General features: G+C 40.9%; 1 protein-coding gene across 1 annotated transcript in view; it reads left to right on the plus strand.

Annotated features, from left to right (window-relative positions):
• Positions 1 to 564: 564 nt before the first annotated feature.
• Positions 565 to 22153, plus strand: part of MYO18B (myosin XVIIIB) — a 602318-nt gene continuing 580729 nt past the window's right edge. The window contains exons 1-6 of the mRNA XM_056518071.1: positions 565 to 692; positions 1008 to 1191; positions 13799 to 13939; positions 14217 to 14249; positions 19357 to 19869; positions 22011 to 22077. Of these exons, the coding sequence (XP_056374046.1) occupies positions 565 to 692; positions 1008 to 1191; positions 13799 to 13939; positions 14217 to 14249; positions 19357 to 19869; positions 22011 to 22077 (1066 nt within the window). The remainder of the gene's footprint in view (positions 693 to 1007; positions 1192 to 13798; positions 13940 to 14216; positions 14250 to 19356; positions 19870 to 22010; positions 22078 to 22153) is intronic.

The raw sequence follows: 22153 nt of genomic DNA on the forward strand, positions 1-22153 counted from the left end.
CTCGCCATTAAGCTTGCTTTGGAGGAATGTTGATATTTATTGGAAGGATCATCTCATTCGGTCAGCATCTACTCCGACCATAAGAATCTTCTGTACCTACAGTCCACTCAGCGTTTGAACACCCGACAGGCAAGGTGGTCTTTTTTCTTTTCTAGGTTCAACTTCTTCATTCACTTCTGTCCAGCTGACAAGCACATTAGGGCTAATGCTCTCTCCAGGTCCTCTGACGTCATAGGTTTGGACTCCACGCCGAGGCATATTATTCCTCCTGATCGCTTGATTTCTGCCGCTAATGCTGTATTTCAGCAAGTTCCTCCTGGAAATTCCTTTGTGCCTGCCAAATTGAGATGCAAGATACTGAATTGGGGTCCTTCTTCCTTGACAGATGGTCATCCTGGAGTACATAAGACTCTACTTCTAATCTCTCGGCACTACTGGTGGCTGCACCTTGAACGTGATGTTTCTGATTTTGATACTTGTGCCCGTGACGAAACTCCTCGGCAGAGACCTGCTAGACTCTTACAGCCTTTAACCATTACGGAGACTCCTTGGGCGCACATCGTTATGGATTTTATCACCGATCTGCCACCATCTCGTAATAACACCATCATTTGGGTCGTGGTGGATCGGTTTTCCAAGATGGCTTATTTTATCCCTCTACCTGGTCTTCCATCTGCCCCACAGCTGGCAAAGTACTTCTTGCTACATATCTTTCGTCTTCATGGTCTTCCACAGCATATCGTTTCGGATCGTGGAGTGCAGTTTGTTTCTAAGTTCTGGTGAGCTCTTTGTACCCGTCTTGACATCAATTTGGACTTCTCCTCTGCCTACCACCCTCAGTTCAACGGACAGGTGGAGAGGGTTAGTCAAATTCTTGAGCCTTATCTTCGTCATTTTGTTTCAGCTCGCCAAGACGATTGGGTCGACCTTCTCCCTTGGGCTGAATTCTCATATAATCATAAGGATTACGAGTCCACAAAATCGTCACCCCTTTTTGTTGTCCACAGACTCCATCTCCGTTCTTCTCTTCCACTCTCAGTTTCCTCTGGTGTGCCTGCTGTTGATGAGCTTGTCCGAGACTTCTCTGCCATCTGGAAACAAAGTCAACAGTCATTATCTCAAGCTTCTTCTTGCATGGTGCAGGCTGATAAGAGCAGAAGCCCTCCTCCTTTCTTATCTCCTGGTGACATGGTTTGGCTTTCATCCAAATACATTTGCTTCAAGGTTCCCTGCTACAAGCTTGGTCCTCGCTACCTTGGTCCCTTCCAGGTTTTGCAAAAAATTAATCCAGTCTCTTACAAACTCCGTCTGCCTGCTACGCTGCATTTTCCCACTTCCTTCCACATCTCTGTCCTCAAGCCTCTTGTCATAAACCGGTTTTCTCAAAAGAATCTTGTCCCCACGCCAGTCTCCGGCTCTTCTGATATCTACAAGGTTAAGGAGATTCTTGCCAAAAAAACTGTGAGAGGTAAACAATTTTTTCTGGTGGACCGGGAGGGTTTCGGTCCTGAGGAGCCAGAGGAGAATATTCTGGACCGTGCTTTTCTCAATAGTTTTCTGAACCGTAAAAGGAGGGAGAGACCAAGGGGGGGGGGGGGTACTGTTATGTTCCGTGCTCTGGCTGCACACGCTGGCCATGAGCACATGGCCCCGTTAACCCCTGCTGCCGGCGGGGCTGGGATTCGCATCACGGGACGCACCCGCATGCGAATCCTAGCCGTCACTCACCTACTGCTCCTTCTGCCTCCTCCCCTGCCTCTCTGCTCCGGTGATCGTGTCCCCTTCCACTAGGGCACACGCGTGCCGGAGCTCAGAGATTTAAAGGGCCAGTACGCCCAATAATTAAGTGAACACCTGTGGCTCAGTTATAAGTTCCACAACCTCCCACACTTCCCTGCTGGATCATTGTTGCCTGAGAGAAAGCGTTCCTGAGAGTTGCCTTGCCGTGTTTCTGACCCTTAGTTCTGTGACCTGACCTTTCTCCTTTGCTGCCTGCCTACTGACCTTCTGCTATGTCCCTGACTACGCATTTGTGCCACCTGCCCTGACCTTCTGCTATCCTGACCATGAGTTGCCATATCCTACCTGTGCCTCGTTTTACCCCAGCCGCCTGTGTGGTCGAGCCGTGCCAGGGGTAGCGACCAGGGTGCCGCCTGCCGGAGCAAGACCATCCCGCTTTGCGGCGGGCTCTGGTGAAAACCAGTGTCACCTTAGACTCCGCTCCCTGGTACAGTCCGTGTTATCTGCCACACAGGTCCAGCGGAACCACTACCACAAGTGTTCCTGTCTACTGAACTGTGAGTGTTACAATACCTTTATATAGTTGTTAGAATTGTATTATTTATTTTTCCCAAATTTGCAATGACAAGGGCCTGAATAGCCCCTCCCAATTCCCTGAATACGTTTGTTTCAGTAATAAAATAATTGTTATTTTTGAATTGTTCTAAAAGTAAAAAGTTTCACAATACAGTAGTCTCAATAATTATAGATGATCATGCCATTAGGCCATCTGTTGCATTTGGCATGCTGGAAAAACCAAAAGATCACCTTCAGGGATGGGGGTTGTACAATATGATGAGTGCAGTCAAAAGGCTAAAAACAAATTACCAATTTTTATAAAGACAAGAGGAATGCTTTTTTGTTTAGATGATGACAATAGGAAATTTGTCTATAAAAAATCTAAAATATAGTACAATACTAGTAACAAACATCACGAAAACATAAGGACTAAAGACACTTATCTTGGTATACCATGGAAAGGGCTGCCTACTGGGTGCCATTATTTTGGGGTTGCTTTTCTTAAACTAGTGCAGTGCCAAAGGTAAAAAGGTGAATGAGGCATATGAAATTTATGCAGGTCAATGAAACACCCTGTAGGTTGGATATCAAAGGTAACTAAATCATTATAAAGTACAGTGATCCCTCAACTTACAATGGCTTCAACATACAATAGTTTCAACATACAATGGTCTTTTCTGGACCATTGTAACATGAAATCATATTCAACATTCAATGCTATAGACAGTCCAGATCTGCGAAACATGTCAATGGCTGGAAGACTGACCAATCGTAAGACCCCTGCATTCCTGTGCATGTGCTGACTGGCTGTCTGGTTCTGTACTAATCTTTACCTGTGCCAGGGATAGCTGCTCCAGGTGGGGGCAGCTCCATTTTATGTTTTTTAAGACATTGCTTGTACCGTACAGGACCCTGAAGAAGGGATAATGGTCAGCATTTACCTACTTGATAATTCCCTGATTTAGAGCTAAATATTTCTAAATTCCCATTGGAATGTGTCAGAACACAATCAGACTTGGACACTGTTTCAGGGTCAGACCAAATGGAAGAGAGTATTGAAGTCTTAGAGTAGAACAAATTTGTGACCAATGTGAGTATGTAGAGTCATAGAGAAATTAGGGTGAAAACTACACCAAGCATTAACTAAATCACAATAAAAGAGGAAACTTGTGAATGAGTGACTAAGTGTCCAAAATCGCACAGGCGCCGTTTGTCGTAGATACTTGTTCAGGGTTTGTTCTTCAGTTAGTGTTACCTCCCTTTATAAGATAACCTTACAAACATGGTTGCCTCTCGTTTTACATACTGTACTTAGGAAAAAGGCCAATTGGTGAGTTGGAGAATAAAAGCTATCATGTCATATCAGTAGTACTATATATCAGGAACATTTTTAAGTAATTATATATGGTAAGATCCCATTATCATCAGTATAAGTTTTCAATGTGTAACTATAAGGAGATGGAAGGAACAACAGGTGTACCCTGTATCATTAAACTCTGCAACAAGCTTATTTTACAAGTGTGGGTGAAGTTGTTTTCCACTGGACAGGTCTTACTGGCTGAGGACTTTGGCTTCTGGGTCTAGAGATACCTAAGGTGAATTCAATCCCTAAATATAGAGAATACATTATGAGTAAAACTGGAAGCCTTTAACTAATGATTAAATGAGGCAAGTTTTTGGCAGACTTCATTGTAAGGAGTGCAGGATCTAGTGTCAGGCAGGATTAAAGAAGATCATGCCAAGACCTCAAAGATAGCTCTGTTCCTCACCACTGTGTACTCCAGTAGTGTCACATACAGCACATCTATAATCCTTAGACTTACTTCATTGTAAAGTTGGTCCTAAAATGTTCGACTGTGTTCACTCTACTGTCACAAACTCTTTTTGTCAAAATGACAGACACCACAAGGGGACCCAACAGATTTAATTGGTTATCATGGAAACCATGATGGCAATGTGAACAAAGCCTTATTTACCTTTTAAATAATATAATGTTTATCTGATTAAATGATTATAAAAAATGCATTAGCATCAAGTATAAAATGCATCTACTGTATTGACCTTATGCAGGGGCAAACCCAGAAATTTTACTTCCAAGTCGTTTCTTATTTGGTACCCTCTACACAAGTCCTGACACTTACATGATGTTATGATGCTTTTTGGCACCTAGACCCAGGCCATCGGTGGAAGATTTTGGAAGTGGTAAAGATGTAAGGGGATTCAACTTATTGGACCATTGTTGTATGAATGTCACTAATCTTATGTTCTTTCTTCTGTTGCCATTTTTGAAAAATAAGGTACAATATTGATATCATTTTTGGGTATTACTATACAGACTTTGTTAGTTCTACATGGAATGTTTTGACTTGCACTCGTATGGTGCCCTCCTATTTTATTTAGACTAGTGCTGTAAAAGAGAGTAATTATTTCTACCTGTTTCTGATGGGGAGCCACTGCATTCGTTTTTCGACATCCCTTACCATCCCTTAGTTTTTCGACATCCCTAACCTTATCCCTTAAGAAATTAGCACTGATTTTCTATTCCTGGATAACCCCTTTATGGACACTACAGTTTACCTCTATTTGAGACAAAATACAATTTGAGATAAAATAGGCCAGCTGGTTTGAAAATGGTCTTCTCCTTCCTAAACTTCTCAAAAGTCTACTATCATGGATTAACAAAAACCTTCTACTTAAAAGAGGAAAAAATAATTGTGGAAGACATTTCCCCCTTTTACAATTTCTCATATCTCCACTGGCTCACATGGATATTTCAGCTATGTTAAGATTCAAACTCATTTGATATAAAACCCAAAACTAAACTAAACATTATTGACATGGGCACTAGTTAGAGATGTTGCTTAGATGTTGGTCACAGTTTCATATATATGGCTCCACTGCCCTGAATTGTACCATTTCTATTTAGCTGTACCTCTCATATTAATATGATCTATTCTATTAACATGACTTTAAAGCCCAAGAATAGTCGTTGTGGGCCCTAACTCCTTAGTTTGGTCCTGCAAAGAGTAATTCTTTTTCTATTCTTTTTAAAACAGCAAACCTGTTGGTCCCACTTCACTGGCATCCATCAGGACCCCCCCCCCCTGCATCTGGAAGAGTGGATTAGTAAAATTTAACAGATTACAAAACTGAAAGAACTAGCCAGTTGGGAATTTGGTCCCCACAACAAATACAATAACACTTTTGGTTCCTCTTAATGTGTACCTGTAAAAACATATTTTGACGTGTCCTAGGGACATGCCACACGTTTTGTTTAACCCCTACCAAGCGCATTTTGACCTTAAAGGGTTACTCCAGTGGAATTTTTTTTTTCTTAATCAACTGGTGATTCAGCAGAGAGCTCTGTGTTTCAAAAATAAAATTATTTACTGTAGTATTCAGCAGCTAATAAGTACTGGAAGGATTAAGTTTTTTTTTTACAGAAGTAATTTATGAATCTGTTTAACTTTCAGGCACCAGTTGATAAACAAACAAAAAAAAACAAACAGTTTTCCACCGGAGAATCCCTTTGAAGCGCAACTGTCCCAGCGCTGACCTATGGGGAGGTGGGCGTGGTGGACGAGGGGCATAGCATACCTCGCGCCACGCGCCTGTGTGTGGCTGCGATCAAAGGCATTTTTTGTGGTGATAAAAGCCGGTAGAAATAAAGTAAAAATGGTGCTGTACACACCATCTGCACATAGTACAAAGGCTGTGTGTAGGTTATGTAGCCCGGAGTTCAGGACAGTTGCGCTTTAAGGACCAGGCCAATTTTATTCTTGCATTTTCGTTTTGTCCTCCTCACCTTCTAAAAATCGTAACTCTTTTATATTTACATCCACAGACTAGTATGGGGGCTTGTTTTTTGCGTGACCAGTTGTCCTTTGTAATGACATCACTCCTTTTACCAGAAAATGAATGGAGCAACCCAAAAAGAAAATACTATTTGTGTGGGGAAATTAAAAAGAAAACCGCAGTTTAGCTAATTTTGGAAGGTTTTATTTTCACGCCGTACAATGTATGGTCAAAAAATACATGTGTTCTTTATTTTGTGGGTCAATATGATTAAAATGATACCCATGATAACATATTTTTCTATTATTGTTGCACTGAAAAAAAATCGCTAACTTTTTTTTACCAAATTAGTATGTTTAAAATTTAAATTTTCCATATAAGTGGTGGTATGAGGGCTCATTTTTTGTGCAGTGATCTGTACTTTTTATTGATACCATATTTGTGTATATAAAACTTTTATAAATTCTTTTATGAATTTTTTTTAAATAAAATGTGACAAAAAAAAGCAGCAATTTTGGACTTTTTTAAAAAATTTATTTTACATTCATGCCTTTCACTGTACGGGATCATTAACATTATATTTTAATAGTTCGGACATTTACACACGCGGCGATAGCAAATACGTTTATTAATTATTTTTTTTTACACTTTTTGGGGGTAAAATGGGAAAAAGGGACATTTTACATTTTTATTGGGGGAGGGGATTTTTCACATTTTTTTAAAACTTTTTTTAACTTCTTTTTCTACACTTTAATAGTCTCTATAGGGGACTATTTATAGCAATCAGTTGACTGCTAATACTGTTCAGTGCTATGCATAAGACATAGCACTGATCAGTATTATCAGCTATCTTCTGCCCTGGTCTGCTCGATCTCAGACCAGAGCAGAAGAAGTCGGGAAGGCAGCGGAGGCAGAGGAGGGGACCTCCGTCCGCCATGTTAGCTGATCTGATCCCCACGGTCAAGCCGCGGACCATCAGATCAGCATTAAATGTAGCCGCGCTGCCGCAGATGCCATGATCTGTATTGATCACGGCATCTGAGGGGAATGACAGACATCCGCGCGATCATGGATGTCGGCCATTACCGGCAGGTCTCTGGCTGCTATCAGCAGCCGGGACCTGCCACACATGACCTGAGCATCGCTCTGATGCTCAAGGTCATGTGCAGGATGTAAATTTGCATCCTGGTGCGCGAAGTACCACCGCACCAGGACGTACATTTACATCTTTGGTCGTTAAGGGGTTAAACCTTGACCACTAGAAAAAGTGAGGAGAGACAAACATGGCCACATAAAACACGTATTGGGTGATGTGATCTACTGTGTGCAATGTTTACTAGTCTTTTAGCCACTTTCACGTGGTAGCTGCAGTTTTTCTTTTGCTTGTATATCTAAGTATTGACATATCTAAATGTTACACTGCCTTACACAGCTTCAGTGTGTACATACAACTTTACTGCATTATGCAAACCACCATGCATGTAAATGACTTTTCCTGGATTTTAATGTGTTTGGATTTTTTATGCAGATTTAATAAAGTATTACAATTCTATGTTTTTCAAATTTTTTCTATATCTCTATTGTATGTTTTAAGCATTTATTGTCCTGGAATGGGCATGTGTAGCCATCGACCAAGCACCAGAAATGGGACTCATTTTGAATTTTGTTTTGGGGGCTCCTCAAGGTTCCCCCTGGTGTCCCCTCAACCATTTTACAGATGCTTGCATTTGCTTTCTAATATTTGTATACTTTTGTTCTATACATTATGATCACTTTATAATCCATACTTTTTTAACCATAGGGCTATGTCCCCACACAGCAATATGAGCTGTGTTTCACAAAAAGCAAGTGAAAAAGGCCTACATTTTTCCCTATGGATTCTCTTAAACCAAATTGGAAAGCTGCCCTTTGTTCACAGAGAATAAAATGTAAAGTCCTCATGGTTATGGACCGTATTTAGGTTAGTTTTTAAGGACATAAAGGGCCCATAATATGGACCAAATTGACTAGCTTTTCCTAGGCCCCCGAAAAACATCCTATAATATGTTCGGAAAAATGGCTATATAATACTGTTCAAAAATCATTTAAAGGGGTATTCAATGATTTTTTTTATATGACTATGCTACAGGGGCTGTAAAGTTAGTGTAGTTCATAATATAGTGTCTGTACCTCTGTGTGACAGTTTTCTCATAATTATTCTGTGATTTTCACCCCAATATTTATTAGGTTGCAATGCGGCCAAGATCTGACTCACTAATCAGCTGATGACAGGGAGCCTGTCTGCTTCAATGGGGGAAGCGATCGCTTGGTGGGAGAGAGATCAATCTGCAACTAATGCAACAGCTGTAGGCAACCTGATTGAAAAACACAGGTCTTTTTAATGGATGCAGCTCATTTATGTTTCAATGGGTTGGGTGGCTGATGTGTGGGAGGGAGGAAAATGGAATTATGGGATTTGTAGGCAAAAGAAGAAAACTCAAACAGGTAATAGCAGTTCACAAAAAGCTAGCCACAGTGTTATGGTAATCTCATGACATAGCCATTTAGCCCCAAGACAAGTGCAGATCCTTCCTAAGCATGTCTATTACTGTCTGCCAGGTACGTACTAAAATCACCTTACGGTGGATATCCCCTTTAAGTTTTAGATGTTTAAGATTTTTTTTTTTTTTTGCTGGAAAAAAGGATCTTTCATGAGGCACAAAATATGGCTCAAAAACATTGTGTGCACATAGCCTTCTTGTCCTGGGGGATGAACATTTTGTACAAAAACCTAAAAGGTGGCCTCCCCAACTGTCACGTGTCATATATACTATGTACAGTGATGTTATCCTTGAATGTGGCTTAATGGACCTCTTATATACCAGGTCCCAGGTACTATTGCAACCTTTGCATTCCTGCTGTGTAAAAAAAAGTTTGTTTCTTTAGATGGATTGGCCCAGATTTATCAAACGTGTCTGATTTTCCCATAGCAACCAATTACAGCTCAGTTTTCATTTTACAAAAATTGACAACTGAAAGCTGCACTGTGATTGGTTGCTATGGAAAATACATTTTTTGTCTTGTGCAAATTGAAAAATTGGGACCATAGGCCCAGATTTATCAAAATGTGTGAGAGAAAAAGTGGGGTGATTTTTCCACATCAATCAATCACCGCTGGTAAAGTGAAACTTGAGCTGTGATTGGATGCTCTAGGGAAATCCCTTTTTCGCTCATACAGGTTGAAAACTCTGGGCTATTATGCCTACTTGTTAGCTTGTATAACTTATAAACTAAAATCTCTGTAGATATTTACCTGACATACAAACATGTCCAAACTGACTGAACAGCAGAAGACTGCATCAATGAAACCATATTTTTCTGTTATACAATAACTGTTTGAAGTGTGGCATTGAGGCAGGTTTTAGGGCAATGAAAGGGTGTTTTTCCAAGACCTTTAGCCTAGGTGAGCTAGCAGAGATTCTCATCAGGTGCCTAATTGCAGAACTGTGGGAGGTCTGCAAGGAAAGGAAACAGAAAGGTCTGGGCACTCCCCAGAAGAAAACAAGGTGGCTGTGGGAGGAGGCAGCGGTCCTTGTGAGGAGCACACAGCCTGGTGCTGTGAGTGACCCAACAGTAAAGTGGACAGACAAGGAGTCTTGGCACACACAGCTTGTGTTTTATACTGCTGGAGACTAGCTTACCAGTCAGGGCATGCTGGGTTGTGTAGTCTAGGATTTTGTTTGTTCCTGTGTTTTGTTTTTATTTATATTACAACCTATCTAATAAAGCTGGCGAGGAGCCAGACTGCATAAAGAACTGTTGTTTGCCTGCTGAATAAAGTAGAAATGTGTCCTGTGGGTATGTCAAGGACGATCCCAGAGCCAACCCCAAAGTGAAATCTGTTACAGTAGCTACATGTATGATCTGGCTCAGCATCATGTTATCTTCATTTTGACACTGATCGCGTAGTATCCACCCAACTTAAACTTTAATGTACATGCATTGACAAAAAATGCATTCAGGTAGAAATGTCAGATTGCTTCAAAACACAGCAGGCACTCAGCACTCCGAATGTTGTTTAGAAAAATATCCAGGAATCTGGATTCATGCTAAGCAATCTGCATCCATCTAGTGATAACAGAAGGTCTTAGAAGGTGCTGAACATTTTAGATAAAGCTTTAAGAAAGAAAAAGGTCACAGCACCAATCTGGAGATTCTAGAGTTGTAAAATGTACTGGTTCCCAAGATAAACAAGCAACGTTTCGGCTATATGTTAGCCTTTATTAAGCATGCTTGATAAAGGCTAACATATAGCTGAAATATTGCTTGTTTATCTTGGGAACCAGTGCATTTTAACCCCTTAAGGACCGGTTTTTCCGTTTTTGCATTTTCGTTTTTTCTCCTTGCCTTTAAAAAATCATAACTCTTTCAATTTTGCACCAAAAAATCCATATGATGGCTTATTTTTTGCGTCACCAATTCTACTTTGTAATGACATCAGTCATTTTGCCCAAAAATCTACGGCGAAATGGGAAAAAAATCATTGTGAGACAAAATTGAAAGAAAAAAAAACGCTGTTTTGAAAATTTTGGGGGCTTCCATTTCTACGTAGTACATTTTTCGGTAAAAATGACACCTTATATTTATTCTGTAGGTCCATACGATTAAAATTATATCCTACTTATTTAGGTTTCATTTTGTCGTACTTCTGGAAAAAATCATAACTACATGCAGGAAAATTAATACATTTAAAATTGTCATCTTCTGACCCCTATCCTATAACTTTTTTATTTTTCTGCGTATGGGGCGGTATGGGGCTCATTTTTTTGCACCGTGATCTGAAGTTTTTAGCGGTACCATTTTTGCATTGATAGGACTTATTGATCACGTTTTATTCATTTTTCCATGATATAAAAAGTGACCAAAAATGCACTATTTTGGACTTTTGATTTTTTTTTGCGCGTACACCATTGACCGTGCGGTTTAATTAACGATATATTTTTATAATTTGGACATTTCCGCATGTGGCGATACCATATATGTTTATTTTTATTTTTATTTACACTGTGTTTTTTTTATGGGAAAAGGGGGGTGATTCAAACTTTTAATAGGTAAGGGGTTAAATGATCTTTATTCACTTTTTTTCACTTTTTTTTTTTTCAGTGTTATAGCTCCCATAGGGACCTATAACACTGCACACACTGATCTTTCACATTGATCACTGGTTTCTTATAGGAAACCAGTGATCAAAGATTCTGCCGCTTGACTGCTCATGCCTGGATCTCAGGCACTGAGCAGTCATTCGCCGATTGGACAGCGAGGAGCCAGGTAGGGATCCTCCAGCTGTCCTGTAAGCTGTTCGGGATGCCGCGATTTCGCAGCGGCTATCCCGAACAGCTCCCTGAGCTAACCGGCATGCTTTCACTTTCACTTTAGACGCGGCGTTCAACTTTGAACGCCGCGTCTAAAGGGTTAATAGTGCGCGGCACCGCAATCAATGCCGCGCGCCATTAGCCACGGGTCCCGACTGTTGTTAGAGGCTGGGCCCGACCCGCTACGACGCGGGGCCACGCCGTGGCCCCGCGTTATAGATCGGGAGCGGACTCATGATGTACCGGTACCTCATGGGTCCTTAAGGAGTTAAAGCTTTTTTTGCACAAGATACCGAAGTCTCGAGATTGATGCTGTGGCCTTTTTCTGTCTTTTGTATTACATCCGGACTGGCAGTCTGGACGACTGCCTGCGCAACGGATAGATTAAGTTCTGACTTCTTTTCCTTTGCTTAGATAAAGCCTTAGTCATAGCAAAGTAATTCTATGTATCCAATCTCTCTATATAAACCTGTTCTGTAATGAGCCAACCCTCTATAGGTAGTATAGAAGACAATGTAAAAATATTGTTTATGATAACTTTTGCTATAAAAGGTGGAAATTGTGTATTTTCCATATATTTGTTCTCAGCTGGAATTTTCTTGTATGATTATTCATATAATAATGAATTGCTATTATTCATGTTGACTAACTGATCCTTTCTCTTCTCTTCATTCCCTCCATATCACCCCATCGTGTTTGTCCAGTGTTCATTGAAGCCTAATGTTTCACTTGCCCTGACTCCTCACTCCTGAAGCAACAAGCCACCTTCAGACACTGTAACAGCATGGCTATCTCCTCACGCCTTGCACTGTGGGAACAAAAGGAAAGTCTCAATCCTCTAGCACAATAACCAATACCCTTAGTCTGCATGTGCATGTTATGGTCATTTTCTGTATATAATAAGGCAGTACTATTAGAATTCTTTGTAGTATGAGCACCTGTTTACATTTTGACCCTATATTGACACTATAACATATTTATTTCCCTTCTATAACCCACCTAGAATTAAGTAACATTTCCATTAGTCCAAACTAATAATTCGGATACAGTATAAATAACGAGTCATGATTAATCACTGCAAGGGTCTATTCACTCTACAGAATCTGGGCAGAGATCGCAAAAACAGTCCTATTTGACTAATCTAGATAAGCTTATCATTCAGATAAGATAAATAAACTAGACATTGCTGGTCCCCGCAGCCGGCAATTCTTTCCATCCCCAAAAAAAATGAACATGTTAATTATTTTGGCGGATTTATTTCAGCTGCAGAAAGCTTTGTCACTGAAATTCCATAAAGTGCAGTGTGCAGTGGAATCTAGCAGGGTCCCTAATTAAGGTTTAGAAACGTATTAGCGTTATTTCTATGTCTGCCCATACACAGTGAGATGTCCTCACAGTTCTTTTTTGCCAGTGATCAATACACTTAATTGTTTGAAATTTTTTCTATTGAATGAAGAATAAATATCTTACCGTGTAGGGCTCACCAAAAAGTGACAGTTATTCAGAATGATCCATTTAGTGTTCTTGCTAGAATGCTATATAAATTGTATACATTATCAAATTAGCTAAATGGTCTTTAAAAATCATGTTATTACAAGACAATTGACTATATCCAACCATAGACATGACATATCTGTTGGCTTGTTTTGGCCAGTAGCTTTCTCTTCTTACCCCTCTATACGCATGCATGTTTATTTCTTTGTGGAGAGGTTAAGAAAAAAGGGAGAACGGTCCGACTCTTGCCCGATATGAGTCTGATCTTATATTACCTAGATAGTTTTCAGCCTATTACGCAGCCTGGTATTGGACATCTAGGGCCCGCACAAACAATCACAGTATCATTCATGTGGCCCTACAACTTCAATCATTTGTTGACTGCACATTCCCTATTACACAGCAATGTGCGGCTACACAAACCTGTCAAAATCCCACGATCATTGCTAGGCCTATTACACAGGGCAATCATTGGCTGAACAGGATGATAATCACCCAATGTAATGTGGCTCTAAGACTCAACTGGCGCACAACTCTGCCAGCAGGTCACCTGTAACATCCTTATTTCACTGGACCTCTACCATTGGGGGGCTGTCAGCCTAACCCTATACACATTAGAATTTCAACAGATCTCAAATATACCTGGTGAGTTCTGATGACTTTTTTGTCCAGTTTAACGCTTATTATCATGCCTTAGCTATTTATAATGATATTGCACGGTTACCCACTTACCTACATTGATATCACTGCTCATTGCATGCTGTATTCACCGGGTAGTTGAGCAAACCATCAGAAGGTTATTTTGTAAGAAGACATTACCTCAAGCAATGCTTTTATACTTTTTTTTTGAACCCATATAGATCAAGGAGGAAGACAAGGGGCCAGCACCCACATCTCCTCCACCTCTATTTTCAGTCATTCCTGGTGGATTCATCAAACAGCTTGTTCGGGAAACTGAAAAAGAAGCAAAGCAAAAAGTAAAAGAGGTGAAGGAGAAGCCAGTAAGTACAAAACCTATGAAATGTATATTATTACACATCATTTATGGAACTTTGCTAGTACTGTCCAACTCAACACTATGATATTGAAGATGAAAGCTGAACTACATAAAGAAATGACTAAATGAAGGAAAATAAAGATAACAAGAGATGGAAAAAAACACAATATATTCATAGTTATGTTTAGCTTATTGTCATTGTCCATATTTCCTCAGAATTTTATTATATTCTATGATGATATAGGCATTTTAATGATAATAATTTCAATGATTACTTATAGGTGAAACAAGATCAGCCACCGGATAATTTAAAGGTAAGAAATGTTAAGGTTGTTGTTCTGTTTGTGTGATGGGTTGATAAAAGTTGAATATTATTGTAACTTTTATTGTTTCAGGGGATGTCCATTATTAAGAAACACGGTCTGATTTATTCCAAAAACAGAACCATGCTTATCCATGGACTCTGTCTTCAATTACAGCTTAGCCTGAGCCACTTCATTGGTTATGCTCTGCAGTACCAGACATGATTCATGCTTATGGAGTTGTGTTTTTTCTTTTAAAGGGGTACTCCATCCCCAGACATCTTATCCTCTATTCAAAGGATAAGGGATAAGATGTCTGATTGCGGGGGTCCCGCCGCTGAAAAGGGTATTCCGACACATGTAGAGAAATGAGATGAGGCGCAGGAGGATCTACGTGCAGCATGCGACATTCTAAACTGTATGTTTAGAACTCTGGGTTACCGTGGCGGGTGACTGACCCCACACCCCCTCGTGATGTCACGCCACACCCCTTGTGACATCACATAACACCCTCTCTTGACATCACACCACACCCTCTCCATCCATGTCCTTTGGATAGGGGATACGATGCCTAGGGGCATAGTACCCCTTTAACCTTGGACAACCCTTTTACGCATTATATTATTTCTATATATTGCTTATAATAATTTTGATTCCAACATACACTTATGATCGTGAGCATCAGTTTAACCACTTCTTTACATATTGTGCCTCCCTGCAGCGAACACCACCCATGATTACTGATGAGCTTATCTGGGTTGACCAAGACTCAGCAGCTCCTGCAGCTACCCAAGTGATCAAATGATCGACAAGACAGAAAGCAGAAACTGTGCCAGCCTTCCCCCTCGAGGGCCCGTCTCTCCCTGACATCTGCTGCAACTTTCCTGCAGTGGCACAATCCCTATTCCAGTGTAGACCTTGCAATGATGTTATGGAATCTCCTTACAAAGATAATTGTGGACCGCCTGGATGTTTAAAGTCTATGGGCGGTCTGCTGTTGGTTAAGAATTAGTTGCTGTCATATTTAAGACTGCGAAATTCATAGCTCCACTGATAATTAACAAATGACTTTAGCGTTAATTGCTTATTATCTTTAATTTGTATCCAGGGTCATATTAACACTAAAGAAAGGTCCTTCTTCAAATTAGGGAAGAGTTACTTAAGATACAGAACATAATTCATTAGGTTTGGGAAAATTAATTAAAAAAATGTAACTTGATTTTTGGAGAATTAGGAATTATACGTTATGTTGTGATCATAATATCAGGATCATGAGATCCTAGGGGGAAGCTATGAATGGAGAAGAAATATGAGTTCTGAGACAGCAGCTGCCTTTAGCTATGGAAATCTACAGGCACCACCTGTCCTTTAAGACACACTCAGTGGTGTTCCCAACATCAAAAACATCTATTTGGAAACAACTTACAGTAGCTGGATATGTATGGCCATTAGATGTCATATGCTGTATTTCTCCCAATTTTTTTTTAAATATCCAGATTGTAGATGTTTTACGGAGTAGATGGGAAGACATAGAGGTAGAGTTCATACTGTATACTCATTTAGGACTTTTTTTTTTAATTACACAGGGATGTCATGACACGCACAGTTTATAGTTACTTAAACTAGTCAGTTGTGCTTTCCTATTAGAAAAGTAAACTAAATATATACAATAAAAGGGTGTCTGTACCATAGTGGCAGACCATGTGGCTGCTATGGAGTCTTGGAGAGAGGAAGCCCAGCCCCAGTTAGTCTAATTACTTGTTCTATTGGTAAAACTTGTGCAGAATTCATCTCTCTAGCTATCTGCATTGTCAACAAATTAATGGGTGGGGAATTTACCCAATGGATCATGGAGAGAAAAGTGAAATAAAAACCAGACCTTTGTGCCTTGGGACAAAATAAGACACCATAATAGTGGGCTGTTTTGACTTTTGCTATGGGTCTCCCACCACTGATTCAATATAATCCATTACAAAAAGGATCAAAAGACATATTTCATAACCATTATGGATCTTTTATAAAAGGCATCATGCCAGTGTAAACAGAACCTTACTGCATTTCTCAAGGGTTGCAAGAAGATCTTCTCCAAGAACAGGTTTGTTCAGATGCAGTGGCTATTTTCTCAGCTGCCTGTCACAAACTATAAATACATAGTCATGGTTCTCTGAATGTGTTAAAGGAAAACTGTCAGTCTGTTCACCCACCCTAAACCCAATACACTGGGTTATAATGTGGGTGAACAGGAGTCCAAGGAGGGGTCATTTACGTAAATATGTCCAGTAGGTCCTGAGATATGTCCCCCAGAAGATCCTCTGCTGAATTCAGTGAATCATGCACGGGGGGCGGGACTTCGCTGGCTCACTTCACATATGCATTGTCTGTGACTCCACTTCACTAGGATGTGGAGTCAAAGACAATCGCCCCTTGTGTGCGATTTACAGAATTCAGCAGAGCCTCTTCTGGGGGACATATCTCAGGACCTACTGGACATATTTACGTAAATGACCCCTCCTTGGACTCCTGTTCACCCACACTATAACCCAGTGTATTGCATTTAGTATGGGTAAACAGGCTGACAGTTTTCCTTCAACCTGTTAAGGACTCAGGGCCCGCTCCCCTGCTTTGGTGCGGGATTACGAGCTGACCCTGCATCATTGTGGGTCGGTCCCAGCGAAGGTCAACATGAGCCATATCCTTAAAAGGTATTTCTATCCTGTGCTTTTTTTACTTTAAATATTTTGAAAATCATGCATGCAGCAACCATTTATGGAAGTGTTGCCGATTGCTGCATACTGATAGGATATGTTCACACAGAGGCCTAGGTTTACTATTTTTGTAGGTTTTCTCTTATGATTTGGACTTCCACCAACAGTTTTTTTCCCCCACATGATTTATTAGTTTGGCACACGTCTCAGGAAAATTGTGGAGCCCCAATATAAAGTGGCACATTGCAATCCAATTGGGTTTAAACAAGTAAAATGCAAATATCAGTTGTTACGCCGAGCGCTCCGGGCCCCTGCTCCTTCCCGGAGCGCTCGCGGCGTTCCTCTCTCTGCAGCGCCCCGGTCAGACCCGCTGACCGGGAGCACTGCACTGACATTGCCGGCGGGGATGCGATTCGCATTGCGGGACGTGCCCGCTCGCGAATCGCATCCCAAGTCACTCACCTGTCCCGGTTCCCGGCTGTCACGTCCTGGCACGCGCGGCTCCGCTCCTTAGGGCGCGCGTGCGCGCCGGCTCTCTGAGATTTAAAGGGCCAGTGCACCAATGATTGGTGCCTGGCCCAATCAGCCTAATTAGCTTCCACCTGCTCCCTGTCCATATTACCTCACTTCCCCTGCACTTCCTTGCCGGATCTTGTTGCCTTGTGCCAGTGAAAGCGTTTAGTGTTGTCCAAAGCCTGTGTTCCAGATCTCCTGCTATCCTCATTGACTATGAACCTTGCCGCCTGCCCCGACCTTCTGCTACGTCTGACCTTGCCTCTGCCTAGTCCTTCTGTTCCACGCCTTCTCAGCAGTCAGCGAGGTTGAGCCGTTGCCGGTGGATACGACCTGGTTGCTACCGCCGCAGCAAGACCATCCCGCTTTGCGGCGGGCTCTGGTGAAAACCAGTAGCAACCCTAGAACCGGTCCACCGACACGGTCCACGCCAATCCCTCGCTGACACAGAGGATCCACATCCAGCTAGCCGAATCCTAACATCAGTCAGGACAACAAAAAGTTACATGTGGAGAGAAATGGAGAAAAATTATAATAAACACACAGTAATCTGTAGAGGTTTGTGAAGCAATGGACGTCCATTTTATCAGGTTGAAAATACAGTTTGGGAGGTTGTTTGGGTTTCTTCTTGTAAACTGTTACAATTGGCTTATTTGTCGTATAAAAACGTGCACCGCAATATTGTTGCAAGATCTGACCTTAAACTATTGATTTACATGGAGGCTGAATCTGCCTATTTAAAGGGAACCAATCATCAGATTTTACCCTATATAATGCTTGGCAAAGCGTTATATAGGGTAAAATTGTTGTCCTCGCCATCCCCGGAGGATGCTCCTGCCCCCAGGGATGGTGAAGATATGAAGTTATAAACTAGTCACCGCCGCCGCCGTAAGTAGTCACCTGGGCGGGGAGCTCTTCTCATCTACTCTCGTTCTTCGGCCGGGAGCGACGCCTCCTCCGCTTGATTAATGGGCAGCGTCATTGTTCCGCTCACTGAACAGACGGAGCAAAGCGAAGACGCTGTCCATCAATCAAGCAGAGGGGGCGTCGCTCCCGGCCGAAGAACGAGAGTAGATGAGAAGAGCTCCCCGCCCAGGTGACTACTTACGGCGGCGGCGGTGACTAGTTTATAACTTCATATCTTCACCATCCCTGGGGGCAGGAGCATCCCCGGTAATGGGGAAAATAAAGATTTTACCCTATATAACGCTTTACCAAGCGTTATATAGGGTAAAATCTGATGATTGGTTCCCTTTAAATTGCAAACCCATGTCAAAAATCCATGAGTAAACATTCATATTCCTTTCTAAATCTGTGTTGGACTTCTCCATCTGAAAAATAAATCTATTAACGTTCTGAGCTGAAAAGACATGCTGAAATGAATAGACAGTTTACAGTAAGCAGAAGAAAGCATATTTTTCATCTGCACTTCTAAGCCAATCATATTTGCAGAACGAGGAGTGAGATAGATGGGTAAGTTGGATTCTATTTACCATAATTCTCACATTTTAGAAGCAGTTTTCATGATGACTTGCTACTTAATATACCAATTTAATTGTTTCAAAATGCAGTTCTTATAAAGTCACAATTATTTACAAACTAAACTAATAACACACAAACAGGTGTTCTTTTCTGTTATTGATCACACTAGGCAAATGTTCACAGTGCAGGGAGAAAAACTTAACGCTTCAGTTTTATACCCTGTAGATTTCTTCACCAAATGTTTACTGTAGCTGCGAATAGGAATTGCACTTATAGAAAAATTTTGTTCTAGAATTCTAGACATAGGTGTTAATTAAACATGTTTTGCATATCATTTGAATATTCCATATATGCCTGAGATGGGAATATGGGAATGTACCCTTTCATATTACTATATATTTTTTTTATTATTTCCTTAGTCACCTGGAAAACTGAACAATTCACTGGTTCAACAGTTTGTGTTTAAGGATGAAAACATTCTCACAGTGGGAGAAGAAATGGCAAGCACAAACAATGTCTTCATGAATGGACTTAATGGAGACAAACACCCAGGAAAAAGTGAAACTCCAGAAAAAGAGAGCAAAAGAACAATACGTTTGAAGCCTGTTAAGAGTCCTACAAAGAGACAGAGCACATCTGACCCCAAGAATAATAACAAAAACGAGTCCACAGTCAGTAAGGTCAATGAACTGAATGAGAGCAAGTCACCAGTGCCTAAAGAAGAGGATCAATCCCTGCCTGCAGTAGAAGAGAACATACAAATACAAAATACAGCAAATATCGAGACAGAGAACCAGTGTGAACAGGAACAGTCTTCCAAGGACGAACCTGAATTACAGACCATGCCAGAAGAAGAGAAAACACAGAAAGAGGCCCACAATATTGAGGTGCCAGCCCAATGCACTGAAGAACAGCATATTTCTAAAGAAAAGGTAAGACATACTTTATGAGTAATGTCACATCTGTCAAGGCCTTCACATTTATACAATTGTTGTACAATTTGTTACTAAATGCAAAAAGTCTCAACAGTCCATGTACTTTATTAGGTCATATACAGTAGGTTGAATAGAAAAGATTTCCCCTAGGTTCCAGCTCTGGACAACAAGCATAAAACAAGCATTTCAAAAAATTGTATAACTTTTTATGGGGTATTTTGGATAGCAAAGCTTATCTTGTCTCCTAATGGCCAGACCAACTGTTTATTAAAGGGTACTCCGGTGCTAAGACATCTTATCCCCTATCCAAAGGATAGGGGATAAAATGCCTGATCGCGGGGGTCCCGCCACTGGGGACCCCCGTGATCTTGCATGCAGAACCCCGGTTACAATCAGTCCCCTGAGCATGTTTTCTCCGGGTCTGATTACTGGCGATCACAGGGGCCGGAGCATTGTGACGTCACGGCCCCGCCCTGTGTGACATCACGCTACGCCCCCTCAGTGCAAGCCTATGGGAGGGGGTGTGACAGCCGGAGTACCCCTTTAATATACACTTTTTACCTTTACTGGGCTTATTTCCGTGTTGGAATATACAAGCAGTGAACAAAAAACTGCCATCCCTCCCAAACTGAGACAGAGATCATGTGACACTTTGTCCTGGCTTTCAGCATCCTCGCCTTGTTAGCCATGCCCCTTTTTCATGTCATTCCAACAAGTCATGTCCCCTTTCTAATATTGTTTAACCAAGCCAACCCCCTCTCTATCATAGCTTGTCAAGTCACCCCCCCTCTGAAATCATAATGAAAGTAAAGCAGAGAAGACTGCTGGCAAATGTAGTATTAATAGGGTGTGTAGGAGGAAGGAGCAGAGAGAAAATGAAGTAGTGGGCAGAGGAGGACGGTGCATTTGGGAGCCGTGAACAGTGCCAGTAATATAAACACCTTTCACATCATGTGGATTACTTTTGTTTATTTTCTTTTAGGTCCCATGATTAATCCCTGTTTATTTAACTGAGGCAGGAATATTCCTTTAAGCAGAGACTACATTCATGTTATATATTGTCTGAATCTATTCTCCATATTTATTTGGGTATAAAATTATAAAAATTGTGCTTTAAAGCACATGCAGATATACTTTTTATCTACCCGCCTAATATGTTAGGAGTAGGATAACCAGAAAATTATTTCAGTTTACAACAATTTTTATATCTTCCTGTATTTTCTGACTTCTCCTGTAAATGAACATCTTGTGTGGATATGACAAATTCCTTCATTATCTTACAATATTATGCCATGATATAACAAAAAACTTTCACATATTCTGCCTTTAAATATACTGATACAAAATGAACATAAAACCAATACAAGTAGGGAAAAGGTTCTCATCTTATAATTTGTACTACTGTATTCATATAGATTATCAGAATGGAAATATGGCATCACAGCCTGGTAAAGAAGCACCAATCATGCCCATATAATGCACACTGATCATCACTATTCCGACTAGACCTTAGCACAGCTGCATCCATAAGGTTAATTAATGTTACTGGGTCATGTGATCACCAGGCTGGCCCACGGAAAATCACAGTGTTTGATGGGTCAAAGGAAGTGGTCAGTCCTGGGTCAGCAAACTGCCTGTAAACTACAGGATGACATCATTACCTATCAGATTTCTTCTGGCGACTCCCATACGCACCCCTATCCTTTCTATCCCTTCTTTCTCAGCTATATCTGCCTGTATATCTAGCTGACCTCTCTATGGGATCAGTATATATATATATATATATATATATATATATATATATATATATAGTTTTGTACATTCCCTTTTCTTGCTATCTTCCTGAAAATGCTGCAAAATGGTCATATTTTACTGTGATTTAACAAAACACAGGGATATCATTAAGGGGAATGCAGTAATCAGACTCCACCTCCACTCACAGCAAAGCCAGATGCTTTATGGGAAGTATTAGGAAATAAATTCAGTGATAGAATTGGAATCATTATGGCTAAAAGCCCAAACAAGCACCCCCCCCCCCCCCCGGAGTGCTGCGTGCCTGTGGCAGAATTATTGGATTTACAATCTTGTTTTGGATCTACATATGCTAGATTAAACCTTCACATGAGCTTTCTTTGTAGGTGCCAGAAGATGTGTGGTACGAGACGGAGCAGGTCTGGTTTGTTCACAAAGATGGCTTCAAACTAGGTAGGTTTTATTGAGTCTTATGATTATTGGTATAGAATTCACCTGTTTTCACCCTTCTTGTGGTACAATACAAGAA

Source organism: Hyla sarda, chromosome 1 (assembly GCF_029499605.1).
Source record: "Hyla sarda isolate aHylSar1 chromosome 1, aHylSar1.hap1, whole genome shotgun sequence".
Lineage (NCBI taxonomy): Eukaryota > Metazoa > Chordata > Amphibia > Anura > Hylidae > Hyla > Hyla sarda.